Raw genomic sequence first — 21,741 nt, forward strand, 5'->3', positions numbered from 1 at the left:
TTTTTAAATTCTTCTGAATTTAAGCATATTCATTTGGAAGAAACATAAATTTAAATATACAATTTTTTTCATAACCGTGAAAAGTTATATATTTATAAAAAATATATAAATGGAACTTAGTTTTAATAGATTTGAATCTTGAGGAAACTAATTGAAATATGTTAGAAAATTATAATAAATCTATAAGTTACATTTATGAGTATATATAAGTTCTTACATTTGTCTCCTAATTAGTTATACAAATTATTCGATATTATAAGAATAACCTCAACAACTCGTGAGATATCATTAGCATATGTCGGTAGCAAGGAGGTATCATTATAAGGAGTATCAGATGGTGACTCTCCATCAATACATAGATCAATGTGGGTTTGGATTCCAGAGGCAGCCACATTTAGGTTTTGATAATCTCCTGAGTTCAATATCATTTGAGTGAAATGAACTTTGCTAAGGGCACCCTTATGAATTTGATTCAAACATAATGTGTAATGGTTTCTTGCCTCAAGGTCATTAACATTTCGTCGAATCAACCTCTTGATTAGTTTGGTTGTGGTGGTGATATTGCCAAGTAATACATCAAGGGCATATTTGGCAAGGTCAGCAAAGTCTGCACTAGCTGCTCCACCAGGCTTTGAATTAAGAAGGTTTAAACAAAATGTAGGATTTTCAGCTTGCTTGCAAATGGAATCTAGTTCCACACCTTGGGTTGCATTGGAGGATGCAACAAATAAAATGAACATCAACACTAATAAGAAGTTATTAGTCATTGTTAACTTTGTCTTATTTCCTTTTTCTCCTTCTTTGAACTTTTTGTTTAGTCCTTTTGCCTAGTTGATTCTATAGTTTTCAATTGAAAACAATGGTATATATAGGTTCAATTCATAGGATTTAATGCAAAGAGGTTGTTCAGTTGTAGCAACTTCAAAAAATAACACTATACAACTAATACTACACCTAGATTTCTTAGTTTTCTTACTAAAGTATTATAATAGGCATGATAATTTTGGAGAATGTTTAGCATACTAAAGAAAGGAAATAGTTAGTTATTTAATTTTTTGATGTGAAAATCACCTTTTTTTTCCTTCTTTAGGTCCAACCATCTTGATAACTCCACTCCACAAACACCACAAACAAGTAAACAAAAAAAAAAATACATAACCTACAAAATCACTTTGTGTGGATTTCTAAGAAAACAACCTCTTGATACCCTACAATTCATAACTATCACACTTTTCATTCTTGGGCATTTAAGCTACCATTTAGCCTCATTGGCCTTAATGGTCTTACTTCTTAAATGCATGACTGTCAGGGGAAATCATGGTTACAGGTACAAAGTACCACGCTTCCTAGCCCCTAACAAAAATGATTTAGCTTTAAAACCAGTAAGGACAGGTATGTGATGTCCCCATGCTAATAAAGCGCACAAAAATCGAGTAGACAACACTCATCATTCCCCCAAGTTCTCATAACCAATTTGAACTCTATCCCCTATCTAGCACTGGCCAATATCCATCTCCTAAATGCAAAGCACTCATCACATGTATGAAATATAGTCAACTCGATTACATAGTAAAACATGGAAACCATAAACATCTTCACTGGTAGTGAAATCATTCTCTCATCTCTATGTAGGCTACCAATTCTTTATTCTTTCATTTATCCATTTTTCTCTTTTCGCCTCATTGTGTGCCTAATCCTTGTCTCATTATGGTTAAAATAGAGGATGAATTATAGGTTTCTCAAAAAGTGTTTTAATAATAACAAAATGTATTTTTAAACAAAAGAAAAATAACACTCTAATGGAAAAATGTTTAAAGTAAGTATATAACTCGGATTTTATAAGCTAAGATAATCTATTTTATATACGAAGTGTATTGTCTTACAAATCACAAAATTAAATTTATTATTTTAATAAATACTATTATAACATGTATTATCTATCTTTATAACTTATATAATAGTAGAAGTATCTATGAAGTGTCTCTGATCATTATTCTTTAAACACAAATGTTTTCAAATGAAAGAGACAAACTCTATGTCTTGAAACTAGCATGGTCATGAAAATCACCATTCCACTGACACAACAAAATAAACTTCAGAAAGAACAATAAATTTCTTTTAAAAAAGTGATAGGCAACTTCATATTTTAGATGAAAAGTGACAATTTGGTCAATAACATTAAATGCAATAATAATTGCACTAACCTACACTTTTATGATAAAGTAAGAAAAATGATACTTCAAATTGAACAATTTATGAATTTCTCTCAATAGTTATCTTCCAAGACTTCCTTTAAATAACAACATTAGTTGATTTATTATGTTAGAGGTAGTTTTATTAATTTATACACTCTACTTTGTACTAAGTACGAAGTTTTTGTTGGTGCCATAAAAAAGGCAAACATTAAATGCATTTAACCAAATAATCATTTCTTATTTGATATAAGGCTACTAATCAAATTTTTGTACTTAGAGGAAATGAACAACTATGTGTGCCAATCCTAAATACATCTTGTGTTGACCACGCTCCTCTTAGGAAATAGGTTTGTCCTTTTCTATTGAAAGTTGCACAAATACTAAAGAAGCTTTAGTTTGTTCATTTTGTTAAAGAATACAATAAAAACAAATGATCGAACTTATAATAACAATAAACAATACATTTATGGCATTCATCTTAAGGTACATGATGTGCCTCATTTGTTCTTTTTTTTTTTCTTTCAAATCATAATATATTTCAAGCACGAAACATCAAAGCTAAAAAATGATTTTCATTAAACAACATACCAAACAGAGTTGAATAAAGGAAATACATGAAGAAAATAAAACTTTAAACTAAAATTTTAAGCTTTTGCACTCCCCCTTTTGTCACTAGCAAAAGTTAGGCCAATAGTAAGACGAGGCCAGAGTAGGCATTGTGGAAGAAGACGCGCTAGAAAGGTGAAAACAATAATGATTTATCAACAAACTCATTAGACTGAGTTACCCGAAAATAGAAGTTGTCATCATAAAAATGACTATAGGATGTATGCATATGAAGGCTAAAATTCTTGGTCAACCTAGTCAAATGAAGTGGTTGGAAAGACATGAAAATAGTAGATATTCAAGGAAGATCATAAATTTCTGTTCAAAGAGATTTAAAAAGTTTATGGAAGAGATTTGGTGAGAAGAGGAAATTAGATGAGTTAGTCTTATAAGCACGAGAAAGTAATAATAAAAAAAAGGATGGGTACAATAAGTCATGATGGGTAACGAGTTGGCATGAAGATAGGATGTAGAGCTGTGTGCTTCTTTAATTTTAGGTAATGCCTTTAGGATTTAGAGGCGTGTTTCTTTTGAAATTAATTCCATTTGACCTTGTATTCATGGTCACCAAATTTTAGTTTTTGGAGTTTAGTAGTTGGGAGTGGAAATAGTCATTCTAGTGATTTGGCAATAGACATTCTAGGTGGTGTGGAAATAGACAAAAGTGATAGTAGGCTTTTTTTTTATCTCTTGGCCAAAGGAATTGATTTGACATGATTCAACCTTCATTTGGTTAGCCAAAGTAAACCAATTCCTTAGATTTTGGTTAGGTCAAGAAAAGCGTAGGCCACCATTGGCTGCCCATCTTGACTATTCTTCACCTTGGACTACTTTTTCAACTACCTAGAGACAAGAGGACACTTGACACTTGCTCATTGGCTCTTTTAAATCTAGTTGTCTCCTATATGTCTTAAACATGTCCACATGGCTTGTTTATGATTGGTAGAACTAGATCCAAGTGTCTCATCCTTGTCTCCTAGATATTTAGCTTCCTCTCCAAGATACCCAGCTTTATATATAGGAGTTTTAACATTTTGGGAATTATGCATGATTTAGACTCTCAAAGCTTGTTTCTCTCCTTGAAATTCTTTCTTTTTTCTTATCCTCTCTTGAGTATGGTGAGAAATTGAAAAGACTTATCATTTTTCAATGTGTGGCACCATCAAGGAGACGTTTTTCATCATGTGTGGTGAAAATGACTTCTAGCATCCATGCAAGCCATTGAAGAAGCTTGAAGGAGTCTAAAAAGTTAAGATCCACTCATAGAAACTTGAAGGAGAAACTATATCAATCTAGTCTCTCTACATGTTTCCATCACATTAGGTATATGATAAGTCCAAAAATATTTTGGATATCATAGTTAAGGGCCTATGTCACAGTGATATTGAACATTGTCATTGAAAGGTTGTGGTCAACTTCAAAGTTAACCATCCCAACACATTCTATAGCAATGTAATGGTACTCAACATAGAAAGAACTTTTTATGATAGGTGAAATAACACTCAAGATAATACTTTTTGTCATATTTACATCTTTTCCTCTGTGTGACTATGTTGTGTACATTACACTCGATATAAAATCTACATCATTAAAGGCTCTTTTTGCACTAGTGATTCATATTATTTTTTAGTATAATTTATGTTATTATTTTATTAGTGTAAATAAATTACACTAAACAAATATGTAATTTAAATTCATTTATGATAATTTTATCTAGCAATTTTGAGACAAAATCATGTTTTTTTTTAAATTTTCAAAACATTTTATTTTATATTGCATCTTAAAATAGTTTTTTGACATGATTTGACTACATGGATTTCAAGTCGCAATTAAATAATGATAAAGAAAATTTTAAAATTTATAATAACTAAAATTATTAATTTTTTAAATTCTTCTGAATTTAAGCATATTCATTTGGAAGAAACATAAATTTAAATATACAATTTTTTTCATAACCGTGAAAAGTTATATATTTATAAAAAATATATAAATGGAACTTAGTTTTAATAGATTTGAATCTTGAGGAAACTAATTGAAATATGTTAGAAAATTATAATAAATCTATAAGTTACATTTATGAGTATATATAAGTTCTTACATTTGTCTCCTAATTAGTTATACAAATTATTCGATATTATAAGAATAACCTCAACAACTCGTGAGATATCATTAGCATATGTCGGTAGCAAGGAGGTATCATTATAAGGAGTATCAGATGGTGACTCTCCATCAATACATAGATCAATGTGGGTTTGGATTCCAGAGGCAGCCACATTTAGGTTTTGATAATCTCCTGAGTTCAATATCATTTGAGTGAAATGAACTTTGCTAAGGGCACCCTTATGAATTTGATTCAAACATAATGTGTAATGGTTTCTTGCCTCAAGGTCATTAACATTTCGTCGAATCAACCTCTTGATTAGTTTGGTTGTGGTGGTGATATTGCCAAGTAATACATCAAGGGCATATTTGGCAAGGTCAGCAAAGTCTGCACTAGCTGCTCCACCAGGCTTTGAATTAAGAAGGTTTAAACAAAATGTAGGATTTTCAGCTTGCTTGCAAATGGAATCTAGTTCCACACCTTGGGTTGCATTGGAGGATGCAACAAATAAAATGAACATCAACACTAATAAGAAGTTATTAGTCATTGTTAACTTTGTCTTATTTCCTTTTTCTCCTTCTTTGAACTTTTTGTTTAGTCCTTTTGCCTAGTTGATTCTATAGTTTTCAATTGAAAACAATGGTATATATAGGTTCAATTCATAGGATTTAATGCAAAGAGGTTGTTCAGTTGTAGCAACTTCTAAAAATAACACTATACAACTAATACTACACCTAGATTTCTTAGTTTTCTTACTAAAGTATTATAATAGGCATGATAATTTTGGAGAATGTTTAGCATACTAAAGAAAGGAAATAGTTAGTTATTTAATTTTTTGATGTGAAAAACACCTTTTTTTTCCTTCTTTAGGTTCAACCATCTTGATAACTCCACTCCACAAACACCACAAACAAGTAAACAAAAAAAAAATACATAACCTACAAAATCACTTTGTGTGGATTTCTAAGAAAACAACCTCTTGATACCCTACAATTCATAACTATCACACTTTTCATTCTTGGGCATTTAAGCTACCATTTAGCCTCATTGGCCTTAATGGTCTTACTTCTTAAATGCATGACTGTCAGGGGAAATCATGGTTACAGGTATAAAGTACCACGCTTCCTAGCCCCTAACAAAAATGATTTAGCTTTAAAACCAGTAAGGACAGGTATGTGATGTCCCCATGCTAATAAAGCGCACAAAAATCGAGTAGACAACACTCATCATTCCCCCAAGTTCTCATAACCAATTTGAACTCTATCCCCCTATCTAGCACTGGCCAATATCCATCTCCTAAATGCAAAGCACTCATCACATGTATGAAATATAGTTAACTCGATTACATAGTAAAACATGGAAACCATAAACATCTTCACTGGTAGTGAAATCATTCTCTCATCTCTATGTAGGCTACCAATTCTTTATTCTTTCATTTATCCATTTTTCTCTTTTTGCCTCATTGTGTGCCTAATCCTTGTCTCATTATGGTTAAAATAGAGGATGAATTATAGGTTTCTCAAAAAGTGTTTTAATAATAACAAAATGTATTTTTAAACAAAAGAAAAATAACACTCTAATGGAAAAATGTTTAAAGTAAGTATATAACTCGGATTTTATAAGCTAAGATAATCTATTTTATATACGAAGTGTATTGTCTTACAAATCACAAAATTAAATTTATTATTTTAATAAATACTATTATAACATGTATTATCTATCTTTATAACTTATATAATAGTAGAAGTATCTATGAAGTGTCTCTGATCATTATTCTTTAAACACAAATATTTTCAAATAAAAGAGACAAACTCTATGTCTTGAAACTAGCATGGTCATGAAAATCACCATTCCACTGACACAACAAAATAAACTTCAGAAAGAACAATAAATTTCTTTTAAAAAAGTGATAGGCAACTTCATATTTTAGATGAAAAGTGACAATTTGGTCAATAACATTAAATGCAATAATAATTGCACTAACCTACACTTTTATGATAAAGTAAGAAAAATGATACTTCAAATTGAACAATTTATGAATTTCTCTCAATAGTTATCTTCCAAGACTTCCTTTAAATAACAACATTAGTTGATTTATTATGTTAGAGGTAGTTTTATTAATTTATACACTCTACTTTGTACTAAGTACGAAGTTTTTGTTGGTGCCATAAAAAAGGCAAACATTAAATGCATTTAACCAAATAATCATTTCTTATTTGATATAAGGCTACTAATCAAATTTTTGTACTTAGAGGAAATGAACAACTATGTGTGCCAATCCTAAATACATCTTGTGTTGACCACGCTCCTCTTAGGAAATAGGTTTGTCCTTTTCTATTGAAAGTTGCACAAATACTAAAGAAGCTTTAGTTTGTTCATTTTGTTAAAGAATACAATAAAAACAAATGATCGAACTTATAATAACAATAAACAATACATTTATGGCATTCATCTTAAGGTACATGATGTGCCTCATTTGTTCTTTTTTTTTTTTTCTTTCAAATCATAATATATTTCAAGCACGAAACATCAAAGCTAAAAAATGATTTTCATTAAACAACATACCAAACAGAGTTGAATAAAGGAAATACATGAAGAAAATAAAACTTTAAACTAAAATTTTAAGCTTTTGCACTCCCCCTTTTGTCACTAGCAAAAGTTAGGCCAATAGTAAGACGAGGCCAGAGTAGGCATTGTGGAAGAAGACGCGCTAGAAAGGTGAAAACAATAATGATTTATCAACAAACTCATTAGACTGAGTTACCCGAAAATAGAAGTTGTCATCATAAAAATGACTATAGGATGTATGCATATGAAGGCTAAAATTCTTGGTCAACCTAGTCAAATGAAGTGGTTGGAAAGACATGAAAATAGTAGATATTCAAGGAAGATCATAAATTTCTGTTCAAAGAGATTTAAAAAGTTTATGGAAGAGATTTGGTGAGAAGAGGAAATTAGATGAGTTAGTCTTATAAGCACGAGAAAGTAATAATAAAAAAAAGGATGGGTACAATAAGTCATGATGGGTAACGAGTTGGCATGAAGATAGGATGTAGAGCTGTGTGCTTCTTTAATTTTAGGTAATGCCTTTAGGATTTAGAGGCGTGTTTCTTTTGAAATTAATTCCATTTGACCTTGTATTCATGGTCACCAAATTTTAGTTTTTGGAGTTTAGTAGTTGGGAGTGGAAATAGTCATTCTAGTGATTTGGCAATAGACATTCTAGGTGGTGTGGAAATAGACAAAAGTGATAGTAGGCTTTTTTTTTATCTCTTGGCCAAAGGAATTGATTTGACATGATTCAACCTTCATTTGGTTAGCCAAAGTAAACCAATTCCTTAGATTTTGGTTAGGTCAAGAAAAGCGTAGGCCACCATTGGCTGCCCATCTTGACTATTCTTCACCTTGGACTACTTTTTCAACTACCTAGAGACAAGAGGACACTTGACACTTGCTCATTGGCTCTTTTAAATCTAGTTGTCTCCTATATGTCTTAAACATGTCCACATGGCTTGTTTATGATTGGTAGAACTAGATCCAAGTGTCTCATCCTTGTCTCCTAGATATTTAGCTTCCTCTCCAAGATACCCAGCTTTATATATAGGAGTTTTAACATTTTGGGAATTATGCATGATTTAGACTCTCAAAGCTTGTTTCTCTCCTTGAAATTCTTTCTTTTTTCTTATCCTCTCTTGAGTATGGTGAGAAATTGAAAAGACTTATCATTTTTCAATGTGTGGCACCATCAAGGAGACGTTTTTCATCATGTGTGGTGAAAATGACTTCTAGCATCCATGCAAGCCATTGAAGAACCTTGAAGGAGTCTAAAAAGTTAAGATCCACTCATAGAAACTTGAAGGAGAAACTATATCAATCTAGTCTCTCTACATGTTTCCATCACATTAGGTATATGATAAGTCCAAAAATATTTTGGATATCATAGTTAAGGGCCTATGTCACAGTGATATTGAACATTGTCATTGAAAGGTTGTGGTCAACTACAAAGTTAACCATCCCAACACATTCTATAGCAGTGTAATGGTACTCAACATAGAAAGAACTTTTTATGATAGGTGAAATAACACTCAAGATAATATTTTTTGTCATATTTACATGTTTTCCTCTGTGTGACTATGTTGTGTACATTACACTCGATATAAAATCTACATCATTAAAGGCTCTTTTTGCACTAGTGATTCATATTATTTTTTAGTGTAATTTATGTTATTATTTTATTAGTGTAAATAAATTACACTAAACAAATATGTAATTTAAATTCATTTATGATAATTTTATCTAGTAATTTTGAGACAAAATCATGTTTTTTTTAAAATTTTCAAAACATTTTATTTTATATTGCATCTTAAAATAGTTTTTTGACATGATTTGACTACATGAATTCCAAGTCGCAATTAAATAAAGATAAAGAAAATTTTAAAATTTATAATAACTAAAATTATTATTTTTTTAAATTCTTCTGAATTTAACCATATTTATTTGGAAGAAGCATAAATTTAAATATTCAATTTTTTCATAACCGTGAAAAGTTATATATTTATAAAAAATATATAAATGGAACTTAGTTTTAATAGATTTGAATCTTGAGGAAAGTAATTGAAATATGTTAGAAAATTATAATAAATCTATAAGTTACATTTATGAGTATATATAAGTTCTTACATTTGTCTCCTAATTAGTTATACAAATTATTCGATATTATAAGAATAACCTCAACAACTCGTGAGATATCATTAGCATATTTCGGTAGCAAGGAGGTATCATTATAAGGAGTATCAGATGGTGACTCTCCATCAATACATAGATCAATGTGGGTTTGGATTCCAGAGGCAGCCACATTTAGGTTTTGATAATCTCCTGAGTTCAATATCATTTGAGTGAAATGAACTTTGCTAAGGGCACCCTTATGAATTTGATTCAAACATAATGTGTAATGATTTCTTGCCTCAAGGTCATTAACATTTCGTCAAATCAACCTCTTGATTAGTTTGGTTGTGGTGGTGATATTGCCAAGTAATACATCAAGGGCATATTTGGCAAGGTCAGCAAAGTCTGCACTAGCTGCTCCACCAGGCTTTGAATTAAGAAGGTTTAAACAAAATGTAGGATTTTCAGCTTGCTTGCAAATGGAATCTAGTTCCACACCTTGGGTTGCATTGGAGGATGCAACAAATAAAATGAACATCAACACTAATAAGAAGTTATTAGTCATTGTTAACTTTGTCTTATTTCCTTTTTCTCCTTCTTTGAACTTTTTGTTTAGTCCTTTTGCCTAGTTGATTCTATAGTTTTCAATTGAAAACAATGGTATATATAGGTTCAATTCATAGGATTTAATGCAAAGAGGTTGTTCAGCTGTAGCAACTTCTAAAAATAACACTATACAACTAATACTACACCTAGATTTCTTATTTTTCTTACTAAAGTATTATAATAGGCATGATAATTTTGGAGAATGTTTAGCATACTAAAGAATGGAAATAGTTAGTTATTTAATTTTTTGATGTGAAAATCACCTTTTTTTTCCTTCTTTAGGTCCAACCATCTTGATAACTCCACTCCACAAACACCACAAACAAGTAAACACAAAAAAATACATAACCTACAAAATCACTTTGTGTGGATTTCTAAGAAAACAACCTCTTGATACCCTACAATGCATAACTATCACACTTTTCATTCTTGGGCATTTAAGCTACCATTTAGCCTCATTGGCCTTAATGGTCTTACTTCTTAAATGCATGACTGTCAGGGGAAATCATGGTTACAGGTATAAAGTACCACGCTTCCTAGCCCCTAACAAAAATGATTTAGCTTTAAAACCAGTAAGGACAGGTATGTGATGTCCCCATGCTAATAAAGCGCACAAAAATCGAGTAGACAACACTCATCATTCCCCCCAAGTTCTCATAACCAATTTGAACTCTATCCCCTATCTAGCACTGGCCAATATCCATCTCTTAAACGCAAAGCACTCATCACATGTATGAAATATAGTCAACTCGGTCACATAGTAAAACATGGAAACCATAAACATCTTCACTGGTAGTGAAATCATTCTCTCATCTCTATGTAGGCTACCAATTCTTTAATCTTTCATTTAGTCATTTTTCTCTTTTTGCCTCATTGTGTGCCTAATCCTTGTGTCATTATGGTTAAAATAGAGGATGAATTATAGGTTTCTCAAAAAGTGTTTTAATAATAACAAAATGTATTTTTAAACAAAAGAAAAATAACACTCTAATGGAAAAATATTTAAAGTAAGTATATAACTCAGATTTTATAAGCTAAGATAATCATCTATTTTATATACGATGTGTATTGTCTTACAAATCACAAAATTAAATTTATTGTTTTAATAAATACTATTATAAGATATATTATCTATCTTTATAACTTATATAATAGTAGAAGTATCTATGAAGTGCCTCAAATCATTATTCTTTAAACACAAATGTTTTCAAATAAAAGAGACAAACTCTATGTCTTGATACTAGCATGGTCATGAAAATCACCATTCCACTGACACAACAAAATAAACTTCAGAAAGAACAATAAATTTCTTTTAAAAAAGTGATAGGCATCTTCATATTTTAGATGAAAAGTGACAATTTGGTCAATAACATTAAATGTAATAATAATTGCACTAACCTACACTTTTATGATAAAGTAAGACAAATGATACTTCAAATTGAAAAATTTATGAATTTCTCTCAATAGTGACCGTCCAAAACTTCCTTTAAATAACAACATTAGTTGATTCATTATGTTAGAGGTAGTTTTATTAATTTATGCACTCTACTTTGTACTAAGTATGAAGTTTTTGTTGGTGCCATAGAAAAGGCATACATTAAATGCATTTAACCAAATAATCATTTCTTATTTGATATAAGGCTACTAATCAAATTTTTGTACTTAGAGGAAATGAACAACTATGTGTGCCAATCCTAAATACATCTTGTGTTGACCATGCTCCTCTTAGGAAATAGGTTTGTCCTTTTCTATTGAAAGTTGCACAAATACTAAAGAAGCTTTAGTTTGTTCATTTTGTTAAAGAATACAATAAAAACAAATGATTGAACTTATAATAACAATAAACAATACATTTATGGCATTCATCTTAAGGTAGATGATGTGCCTCATTTGTTCTTTTTTTTTTTTTTCTTTTTCAAATCATAATATATTTATGGTTTCATAACAAATATAATCTTTTCATGTTTTCGTATAAAATCTTTTATACTTCAAAAATGTTTGTTTATTATCATTAAAATATAAATTTTGAAGATTTTTACTTTATCCTTTGTTCTAACAAGTTCAAACTACATCGCAATCCTAACTTATGATTTAGCTAGACTTAACATCCTAAGTTTTTTTAAAAGTAATAAATTATGTTTTTAATTAATTTAATGTGTTTTATGAAATAATATAAGGAGTTTAAAAATAATTGTGTAATTTTATATAATTAAGAAAGTTTTTTTTTTTAAATAATTGTGAACGTTTTAAGAAAAAGTTTGTGGAAATTATTTTATTATTTACATTATGTTTGTGGAAAATATGGGTTAAGTTATATTGTTTTATATATTTTATTTTATAATTATTTTATTTAATTAAATGAGATAAATTGGCTTTTAAGGGGGAGTCAATTTACTCCTCTCACTTATTTTTCTCTTTGAACCCAAGAGCTCTAAGAAGAGAACACAAAGGCTATAAGATCACATCCCATAGATCTCCATTCATCATCAAGAATTTATCAAGGTAAGAGAGAATGAGTAATCTCACTCTGGAGAGTCGGATATTTGTTGGGTAACAGAATTGACCTCCTATTTTATCATGTGTTCTTATGTGCTATGTGAGAGAAATTTCAATTTTTATTTATATCATGTGAATTTGTATTATGTGTGATTCTTATGTGTTGTATGTGTAGAGAGTTTCACTTGAATGGAATGATTTGTGAATTTTTGAGTGCTTATAGCTCTTGTAGAAAACCCTTGATTTATATAACAGAGTGCTTATAGCTCAACACCAAGTATAATTTCAATAAGTCTCTTCAGGCTCAAACTCAAGTATTCTTTCAACAAGTCTCTCCAAGCTTAAATCCAAGTATTCTTTCAACAAGTCTTTCTAAGCTCAACATGATGCTAAGAAAATACAACACAAATAAACTACAAAGAAAAATATATGAGATTTTGAATGAATATATTCTTTGTAGTGCTTCAGCTTTGTTCTTAGAGCATCTGATTAGTTTGAAATACTCATTGATGATTTTTCTATTTACAATAATTTTCTCTTTTCCTTGTAATGCATGTTTTTATACTCTTCTATCTTTTTTTGTTTTGTAGTATCTTGATCCTTATATAGTAGCTTTAGAGTTGATGATCGTTGTAGTAACGTTGGATTTAAACGTTTAGATTTATTTACAAGTTTCTCCGTCTATCTTCTTTGCTGACTTTAGAGATTATCGTTGATGCATTAAATGCGAGCATTAAAAGCTTATTAGTGAAACGTGTATCTCTTATCTGATCCAGGTAGCTACGTATCATTATTTCCTTCTATTTTGAGTGTAGTAGAGTATTGTCAGCATAGAGTAGTCTTTGTAGTGTGTTTTCCATGTAATTTGAGATTTTCTTTTTCTTTCCTAACGCAATGATTTGACATTTCCTTTTAGAAAATATTTTATTTTCTTTGAGGAAGCTTTTTTTATTTGATATGTTAAGGAATAAAGAGTTAATTCTTCTTAAAGATTATTATGTTATTCTAACGAGAAATAAATATGGCATAAATCCAGATAATGTACTTCGTTAGGTACACATTGTCTTACAGAAAAATTATGACATTTATTTTATCTGAGATATAGTCTCCTAAGAAAAATTTGTTTATTATCATAAAACTCATAACTACTCCAAGGGTTTAAGATCATCTTTAGATTCAACAGACTTTCTTTTAGATTACAAATGGGTTATGATGAATATGTGAAATTATGTTTGTAAGACCTTATGCTTGGAACTTTGTGCCTATATGAGATATAAGATGTTTCTATGAGATGTGCATGATATGAAATGTTGATGTTTGACTTGAGAATATTGTGTGCAATATTTGAGATGTTGGTAAATGATGAGAAGTGAGATGTTGATAATGCATGACATAAGAATGAAACGATGATGATATGGTACATGAATGACATGAGTATATGATGAGTCCATGAGGTGAATTTTTGCGCAGAGTCTTGTATGTGTGGCATGCATCATGTGCATAAAATATTTTATGACTGTATATAGCCTTAAAGCAATTATACATGAGTATTAGCTTTTGAGCAACCACACATGAGTATTAGCCTTTAGACAATCATACATAATAATAGTCTTTGGACAACCATACATGAGTATTAGTCCTTAAGCAACCACACATGAATATTAGACTTTAGGCAACCTACTTGAGTGTTACCCTTTGGGCCACCATATATGATTTTTTCTAGCGTCCCATGCATATAAATCTAGATAAGTCCGTGTCCATTGCATCAAATGTATGAGTTATGAATGTTCATCAATTGAGTGATGTTATTGTTATTACATGTAATTTTTCGCATTCTTAACATCGTTTGTGTATGTTGTATTACCTGTGAATATGAATAAATGTACTTGATATGCGAGTGAGACGTATCTCACTTCCCTATTTTGTGTTAGTTGTTTTGGTTATGTGTTTTGTTAATGAGGTTATGATGATGTTGGTGATGAGGCATAATGCATTGGTTATGGTTGAGATATCTGATATAGGATGTGATATCGAGGTTTATAGCTTAGGCTTTGTTTTTCTATTTTAATTGGTTTATTTAATCTTGTTTAGGAATGTTGTTTTTATGTATTATTTTTGGATGGCCTTTATGGTCATTATTTTGGAAACATTTATGTTTCAAATTTGCTTTATTCTAAATCTGAATCCTTTATCCTTAGATGTGTTTTATAAATCCTTATTTATTTCAAAAAAGGTTTTATTCAAATGAAATTCTTTTACGTTATTAGTATTTACGAGTACGTGAGGTAGAAAGTGTCACATTGGACATAATAGAAATAGAACATAAATTTCAAAAGGAGACATTGAAAATCAAGAAAGGAAAAGAGCTAGAAATGCATCTTCTCAATCCTCAAGTTGTCTTTTTCACTCCAAAATCACCTTCACTTTTAGAACTTTCAATTATGCTCAAAATATCTCTTTCTCTATGATAAAAAAAAATAGGAACCTTTTTTTTAATTATCCATCTCTCTCTCTCTTTTTTATAAGGAACATTAATTTGAGACTTTTAGCACGATCATCTTGAATATAAGCATGATCGTACTACTTAACATAGGCATGCAGAAGAGAAAACTTAAGCATGTTTTTTGAATCTTTAAAACACTATAGTACAACTAGCATAGGCATGGTGGAAACTAGCATAGGCATGCTGAATTTCTAGAATGAAGAGCTTTGAAACCAAATACGATCTTGTTAAAATCCAACTCAAATGTATTCCACATGTAGCAAGGGCATACTCCTTATTCTAAATAGGTGCATGTGCTAGCTTAGAACGAACATGCTAGGTTTTGGCATGGAGATGCTCCTATTTTCAACTAATTTTTCAAGATACCCAAATCACCAATTTATAAGTGTACTATCCGACTGCTATGCCGAGCTCCAGCTCGGCATCACAGCGCAGTACGACCTCGAATACGCACCTCGGACACGCGCTGGGCGACCTCGGCCAAGACGAGGTCCGCTACCTAAATAGGTCATAACTAATCTGAGGCCCAAGGCCCAACAAAACCCTAATCCACACAAAGGTACGTGCATTACTTATACAAGACTCATACACCCACAAACACTAACTTTAGCATCGGAGTCTCTTTTGCAGGTACCACCCCAATCTTGGAGCATCAACGTACCAGTGAAGGAGGCTCACCGATCTTACTTAGCGGATCACCCCTACCTCGGATCCCCGGTAAGAACATTTGGCGCCCACCGTGGGGCCGATCAAGACAGCTTTTATCGGCCACTCTTATGGTTTTCACCAGAAGCCATAGCAGACGCGCAATAGATGACCTAGATCACACAACTAGCATGGACAACGAAGCAACATTGAGGAGACTGATCGAGCAGGTCGAGCAGATACGGCAGCAACACGTCGCCGATCTACAAAGCATGCGTGTCAAGCACGAAACTGACCTAGCCGCGATGCGTACCGCTAATGAGGCTGACCTAGCGGTGCTACGCACCGAGAACGAGCGTATTCGCGCTCAACTCTCTCGGCTTCCCTCTGATCAACCCCCTCAACAGAGTAACCTACATGAGGAGGAAGGGTACTCGATTTCTCAACCGCCAACAGCGACTAGGGCACCGACTCCCAGGCCTGCCACGCATCGGTCTCACGTACCGACGAACAAGTCGGCACATGACGTCAGCAACGCTCCTGCCCACGTCACGAGAAATCAGGCGACCTTCCGCCGTCATCCTTTTGTGGACGGCATCATGGAAACACCTATCCCCTTCAGGTGGAAGCCACTCCACATCGATCGTTACGACGACATGACTGATCCGGACGAGCACATCGATCTGTATACCACACAGGTAAATCTTTACACTAATGAGGATGCTATCCTGTGTAGGGTTTTTCCGACCTCGCTCAAAGGGGCCGCACTCAACTGGTACACCCAGTTACTTGCCGAGTCAATTGACAGCTTCGGCACCCTGGTCAGACGGTTCACAGCACAATATGCGACAAGCCGACCTCATCACATAACGTCAGCTACCCTGGCCAGTCTCAAGCAGAGCGACGACGAACCACTCCGGGCATTCATGGAATGATTCGCCGCCATCTCGGTAAAGATCCGAAATCTGAATCCCGAGGTCTCCCTACACGCCATGCTCATGGCACTCAAGCCTGGACCGTTCGTCAACAGTCTATGTCGTGAAGCTCCTCGCGATATGGACGAGCTCCGTGACCGTGCTGCTGGGTACATCCAAATGGAAGAACATTCTGCCTTCCGTGACCAGGTTCACGAAAAATCACAAGCGAAGCCCGATAGTGGCTACAAAGACAAGATGAAGGTCACTAATGACAGCCAGTTCAAGAAAACTGCTAGGACAAGCAAGGGGGGAGATACGACTTCTACACTCCCTTGAATACGCCCCGAGTTCACATCTTGGAGAAGGCAAGTAATAGCAATCTACTCACCCTGCCACCACCAGGTCACACTCCCAACAGTGCAGACAAGTCCAAACACTGCCGATACCACCGAAACCACGGTCACACCACTGAAGAGTGTCGCACACTCCGAGACCATATCGAAGAACTCATCCAGGCAGGTCACCTCGGCCAATATGTCTAACGAAAACAAGGTCACAGAGGAGGCTACAGTGGATGAGGACGAGGCAGAGGTCGCGGTTCGGGAGCTCGCATGGACCAACCCTCTGGCTCTCAGCAAAACAACGGCGGTGCAGTACAGACCGAGGTAAGCCAGGAAATAGGGTCTGATGGGCTCCTTCCTTCCATGGTGTGTTCTTTGGCTTCCAAGGAGGAGCTCCCTCTTTCTCCACGGTCTAGGAAGAAGGATGATGGCTGGATGTTCCTCAAGGGTGGTGGAAAAACAATATTGAAGGGTGGAGGTGAAGGTGGACGAAAATGGAGGTGGGAAGGTGGAAGGTGTTTTTTGTGCTCTTGGCTAGCTCTCTCCACCAAGGGTTGGTGGAGGCCACTCAAGGGAAACTCAAACTCTCTTTAGGGTAGAGAGGAGAGGAGGTTGGGCATGAGGACCCTAGGAGACTAAGGAAGGATTTTGAGGCACAAAGGCTCACTCAAAATGCATATATTCCAAAGTGGGTACAAGGTGGAGGGACTAGAGTACTTATAGAGATAGGAGAGCATCCTAGGGTTTCTTGGGAGCATTTGGCCGAAAATTTCAAGTCCAAATGTACCCTAAATGAACCCTAGATGCAGCCTAAATGAAATGGCTCTCATCTCTCCAAAAAGACTAAAGTACCATTAGTCCTAGAAAATGAAAGAAATGGACTTTTGACCTTACTAGTCAAGGTTAAGTCCCTAAATAAATCCTAAGCCTATTTTTGCCCCATAATACAAAGGCTAAATAAAAATACACAATAAAATCCTAATAGCTAATGTACCCCAAAATACAAGGGCAAAATAGGAAAGGAAAGCAAGAAGCTAAGGAGAGGGCCCAAAATCCACACACATGATGATCATGGCTTTTGGTGTGGTTTGTTCTTCATCTTCCTCTACTCTCCTAGCCATGGACCTTGTGATAGGCCCTATATGATGTCTCAAGGATGGTCCTCCATCAGGGTCAGCCCCCTTGCGGGGCGTCATTAACACAATTGCAGGTGGCTTCACAAGGGGAGGCTTTAGTAGCTCGGCGCGGAAACGACATTTGCGTAGCATCAACAACGTTCACTCCGCTACCTCGGCCTCGCATCAAAGCTCACCTCCAATTACTTTCACCGACGACGACTACGTTGGCCTCAACCTCAACCAGGATGACCCAATGGTCATCGCCGTGGAAGTCGCCAATTGGGAGGTCCACAAGACATTGATCGACCAAGGAAGCTCGGCTGACGTCCTGTATTGGCCGAAATTCCTCAGGTTAGATATCCCTCACTCTCTCATCCAACCTCACACAGAGCCCCTAGTCGGTTTTGCAGGAGAGCGAGTACACACTCGAGGGTACGTGGACCTGCTGACAACTTTTGGCACCTCTCCGGACACAAGGCAGATCATGGTCCGATATCTCCTCGTCAAGGTCAACACGTCCTATAACATCATTATTGGACGACCGATGCTTAACCAGCTCGGAGCAGTGGTGTCTACCCCGCACCTCACCTTGTAATTCCCTAGGACTGACGACAAGATTATCTCCGTCAAGGCAAACCAAAAGACAGCCCGACAGTGCTACGCCGAAAGCCTCAAGGTCTCCTGATCCGACGAACATTGCCAGAGTGATCCCCCCACAGTGGCTCACATCACCCACGTGGATATCACTAACCTCGACCCGAGGTCCGACTCCCGTGATGAACGACCAAGCCCCATCAACGAGCTCGATGACCTCCAGATCGGGAGTCTTCTTGGGCAGTGCACAAAAATCAGCAGGCAGTGGAACCTGGAGTTACGGCAACAGCTCAAAGCTGAGATTCTCAGGAACGCCAACCACTTTGCATGGTCTAGTGCCGACATGCCAGGCATAGACGCCGACTTCATCTTTCACAGGTTGGCAATCCACAAGGAGGCAAGGCTAGTGGCTTAGAGGAAGAGGAAGGTTGGTCGCGAAAGGCGGGAAGCCATCATCACCGAGACGCAGAAGTTACTGAACGCCGGCTTCATCCGTGAGGTCAGATACACCACATGGCTGGCAAATGTGGTTCTGGTATCATCTTGGAAGGACCGAACCAAGTCATTTTGGAGCAATCCCTCAAGTTCAGCTTCAAGGTGACCAACAACCAGGCAGAGTATGAGGCGCTCCTCACAGGGCTAAGGTTGGCTCATGACCTCGGGGCACGGAGAGTGAGTTGCAACAGTGACTCGAAACTCATGGTAGAGCAGCTCAGCGGAACATACCAGGCCAAGGACGTTCTCCTACAGCGGTATTTCCACATGGCATCACAACAGATCTCGTCTTTCGACGAGTTCACTATACAGCATTAATAGCAAACTTAGGAGAAGTGATGGATGATCTTCTCCACGGATTTGCTTAGGCCGGATCTTCTTCAATGGAGACTTGATTCTTCAACTCAAGAAAACTTATAAGCTAAGAACTCACGGATGAACTCAACCTAGAACTAGGAGGGAAGCATCCAAGCTCAAGCATCAATGGAGAGCACACTTCAAAGAGAAGGATTCTAAGGTGAAATCCTAAGGTTTTGAAGATGAACTCTAAGGGACTTTTGAGAGAGGAAACTCGGCCAATGGCTCACAAATTTCTATTATGTTCAAAAGTGAATACAAAATGTGTTAGGAGGGAACATATAATGCACCGAAAATAGGAGGAGACACTTGGCGCCACATGATAGGTCACATGTTGGCGCCAAGATTTGAATTTAAATTCAAATTTGAATTCAAACCTTGTGTCACATGTGCATAACCGGTCATGTAGAGCTAAATGTGAATTAGGTTGAATTTAGTATGTATTTAGGGTTGCATTTCGGTGTCACACTTGTGTAGCCAAGGTGGTGCCAAAAGTGTGACCTAAATGCAACTTAAATCCATCCTAAATTTAACCTAATTTGTCCTAATTCAAATGAACTACTAAACCTCCTTAAACCCTAATCTAATGACCAAAATACAATGGTCTAATGAATACAATGAATAGGAAAAAATACAAGGAGAAGAATGAGCCCAATATTGGGTATCAAAAGCCCAAAGCCCAAGAAGCCCAAAATTAAGCCCAAGACACCTAAACCCTAATCTATGGTCAAAATACAAGACCAACATCAAAGTAAATTCCTATACTAAGAAAATAAAATTAATCATGGTGTTTAATCAATCAAAGCCCAAGTGAGAAGCACCCTAGGCCCACCAAGCCCATTGGGCCCACTAAGCTCTGAAGCAGTCAAATCTTCAAGTAACTTTCTGGCCATAGCTCTAGTGGTTGGGCCTTTAGCCCATGCTCTTCCATCAAGCATGTACCGCGAGAACAAAACACTAGAGACGACCTTCTATCAAAACTCGCCAGCACCAAACGCCTTGGACAACATCGGACCATCATCCATGAGACCTTGCACTCACCCAGCCTAGACGACAAGGTCGTCAACGCTAGCAACAGTGAAGACCAGGGATGGATGACAGGCATCTGGAGCTACTTGAAGGTAGGAGTTTTGCCCGAGGATAGGGACGAAGCTCGGAAGATGAGGGTGAGGTCGTCCAAGTTCGTGATTGTCAGCGACGAACTGTTTAAGCGTGGCATCTCCACCCCACTGCTCAAGTGCTTAATTGCACCTCAGGCAGCCTATGTCGTCGAGGAGATCCACCAAGGCATATGTGGCATGCATTCCGGAGCACGCTCAATGGCGACCAGAGTACTCCGAGCAGGATACTACTGGCCCACTTTGAAATCGGATTGCCATGACTATGTAAAAAGGTGCAAAGAATGCCAGCATTTTGGCAACTCACATCGACAACCACCCGGAACTCTTCACCAGATGATGTCGTCATGGCTTTTTTCCTAGTGGGGAATGGACATCCTCGGGCCATTCTCCCCCGCGAAAGGTCAACTCAAGTTCCTCCTAGTGGCGATCGACTACTTCACCAAGTGGATCGAGTCATGTCCACTCGCCAAAATCACCACCGAAAATGTACAGAGATTCACCTGGAGGAATATTGTTTGCAGATTCGGAATCCCTCACACCCTCGTTACCGACAACGGCAGGCAGTTCATCGCACAAGGCTTCGAGGACTTCCTCCGTGAGCTCGGTATCAAACATCTCCCGACCTCGGTGGAACACCCCCAGATCAATGGCTAGGTCGAAGCCGCCAACAAGGTCATCCTCCGAGAACTTAAGAAGCGGCTGGGGAACGCTAAAGGACAGTGGGCCGACAGCTTCCCAGTATCCTCTAGGCGTATCATTGCACCCCCCAATCAACAACGCAAGAAACGCCTTACAGGCTGACTTATGGAGCTGACGCGATGATTCTAGTGGAAATCGGAGAGACATCTCACCAATGCCAAGTCTTCAACAGCGAGCAGAACGCTCAAGAGTTAGCAGCTGACCTCGACTTAGTCGACGAGCTCAGAGACGAAGCTCAAATCCACGAAGAAGCCTGCAAGCTCCGAGCTTCCAGAAGATACA

General features: G+C 35.8%; 2 protein-coding genes across 2 annotated transcripts; both read right to left on the minus strand.

The window, feature by feature from the left end:
- Positions 1–230: 230 nt before the first annotated feature.
- Positions 231–767, minus strand: LOC145956240 (pectinesterase inhibitor 1-like). Its single transcript, XM_083071804.1, has one exon. It carries the CDS (start codon positions 765–767, stop codon positions 231–233), a length of 537 nt encoding a protein of 178 aa, XP_082927930.1.
- Positions 768–4,912: 4,145 nt separating this feature from the next.
- On the minus strand, positions 4,913–5,449 carry LOC145956241 (pectinesterase inhibitor 1-like). The gene has a single exon (XM_083071806.1). The coding sequence runs from the start codon at positions 5,447–5,449 to the stop codon at positions 4,913–4,915; it is 537 nt and encodes a 178-aa protein (XP_082927932.1).
- Between the last annotated feature and the right edge of the window lie 16,292 nt (positions 5,450–21,741).

Source organism: Cajanus cajan, chromosome 3 (genome assembly GCF_000230855.2).
Source record: "Cajanus cajan strain Asha chromosome 3, NIPB_CcT2T_4, whole genome shotgun sequence".
Taxonomy (NCBI): domain Eukaryota; kingdom Viridiplantae; phylum Streptophyta; class Magnoliopsida; order Fabales; family Fabaceae; genus Cajanus; species Cajanus cajan.

Excerpts from the sequence above, each read along its gene's own strand:
- LOC145956240 (XM_083071804.1), bottom strand. The coding sequence starts at position 767 with ATGACTAATAACTTCTTATTAGTGTTGATGTTCATTTTATTTGTTGCA.
- LOC145956241 (XM_083071806.1), bottom strand. The coding sequence starts at position 5,449 with ATGACTAATAACTTCTTATTAGTGTTGATGTTCATTTTATTTGTTGCA.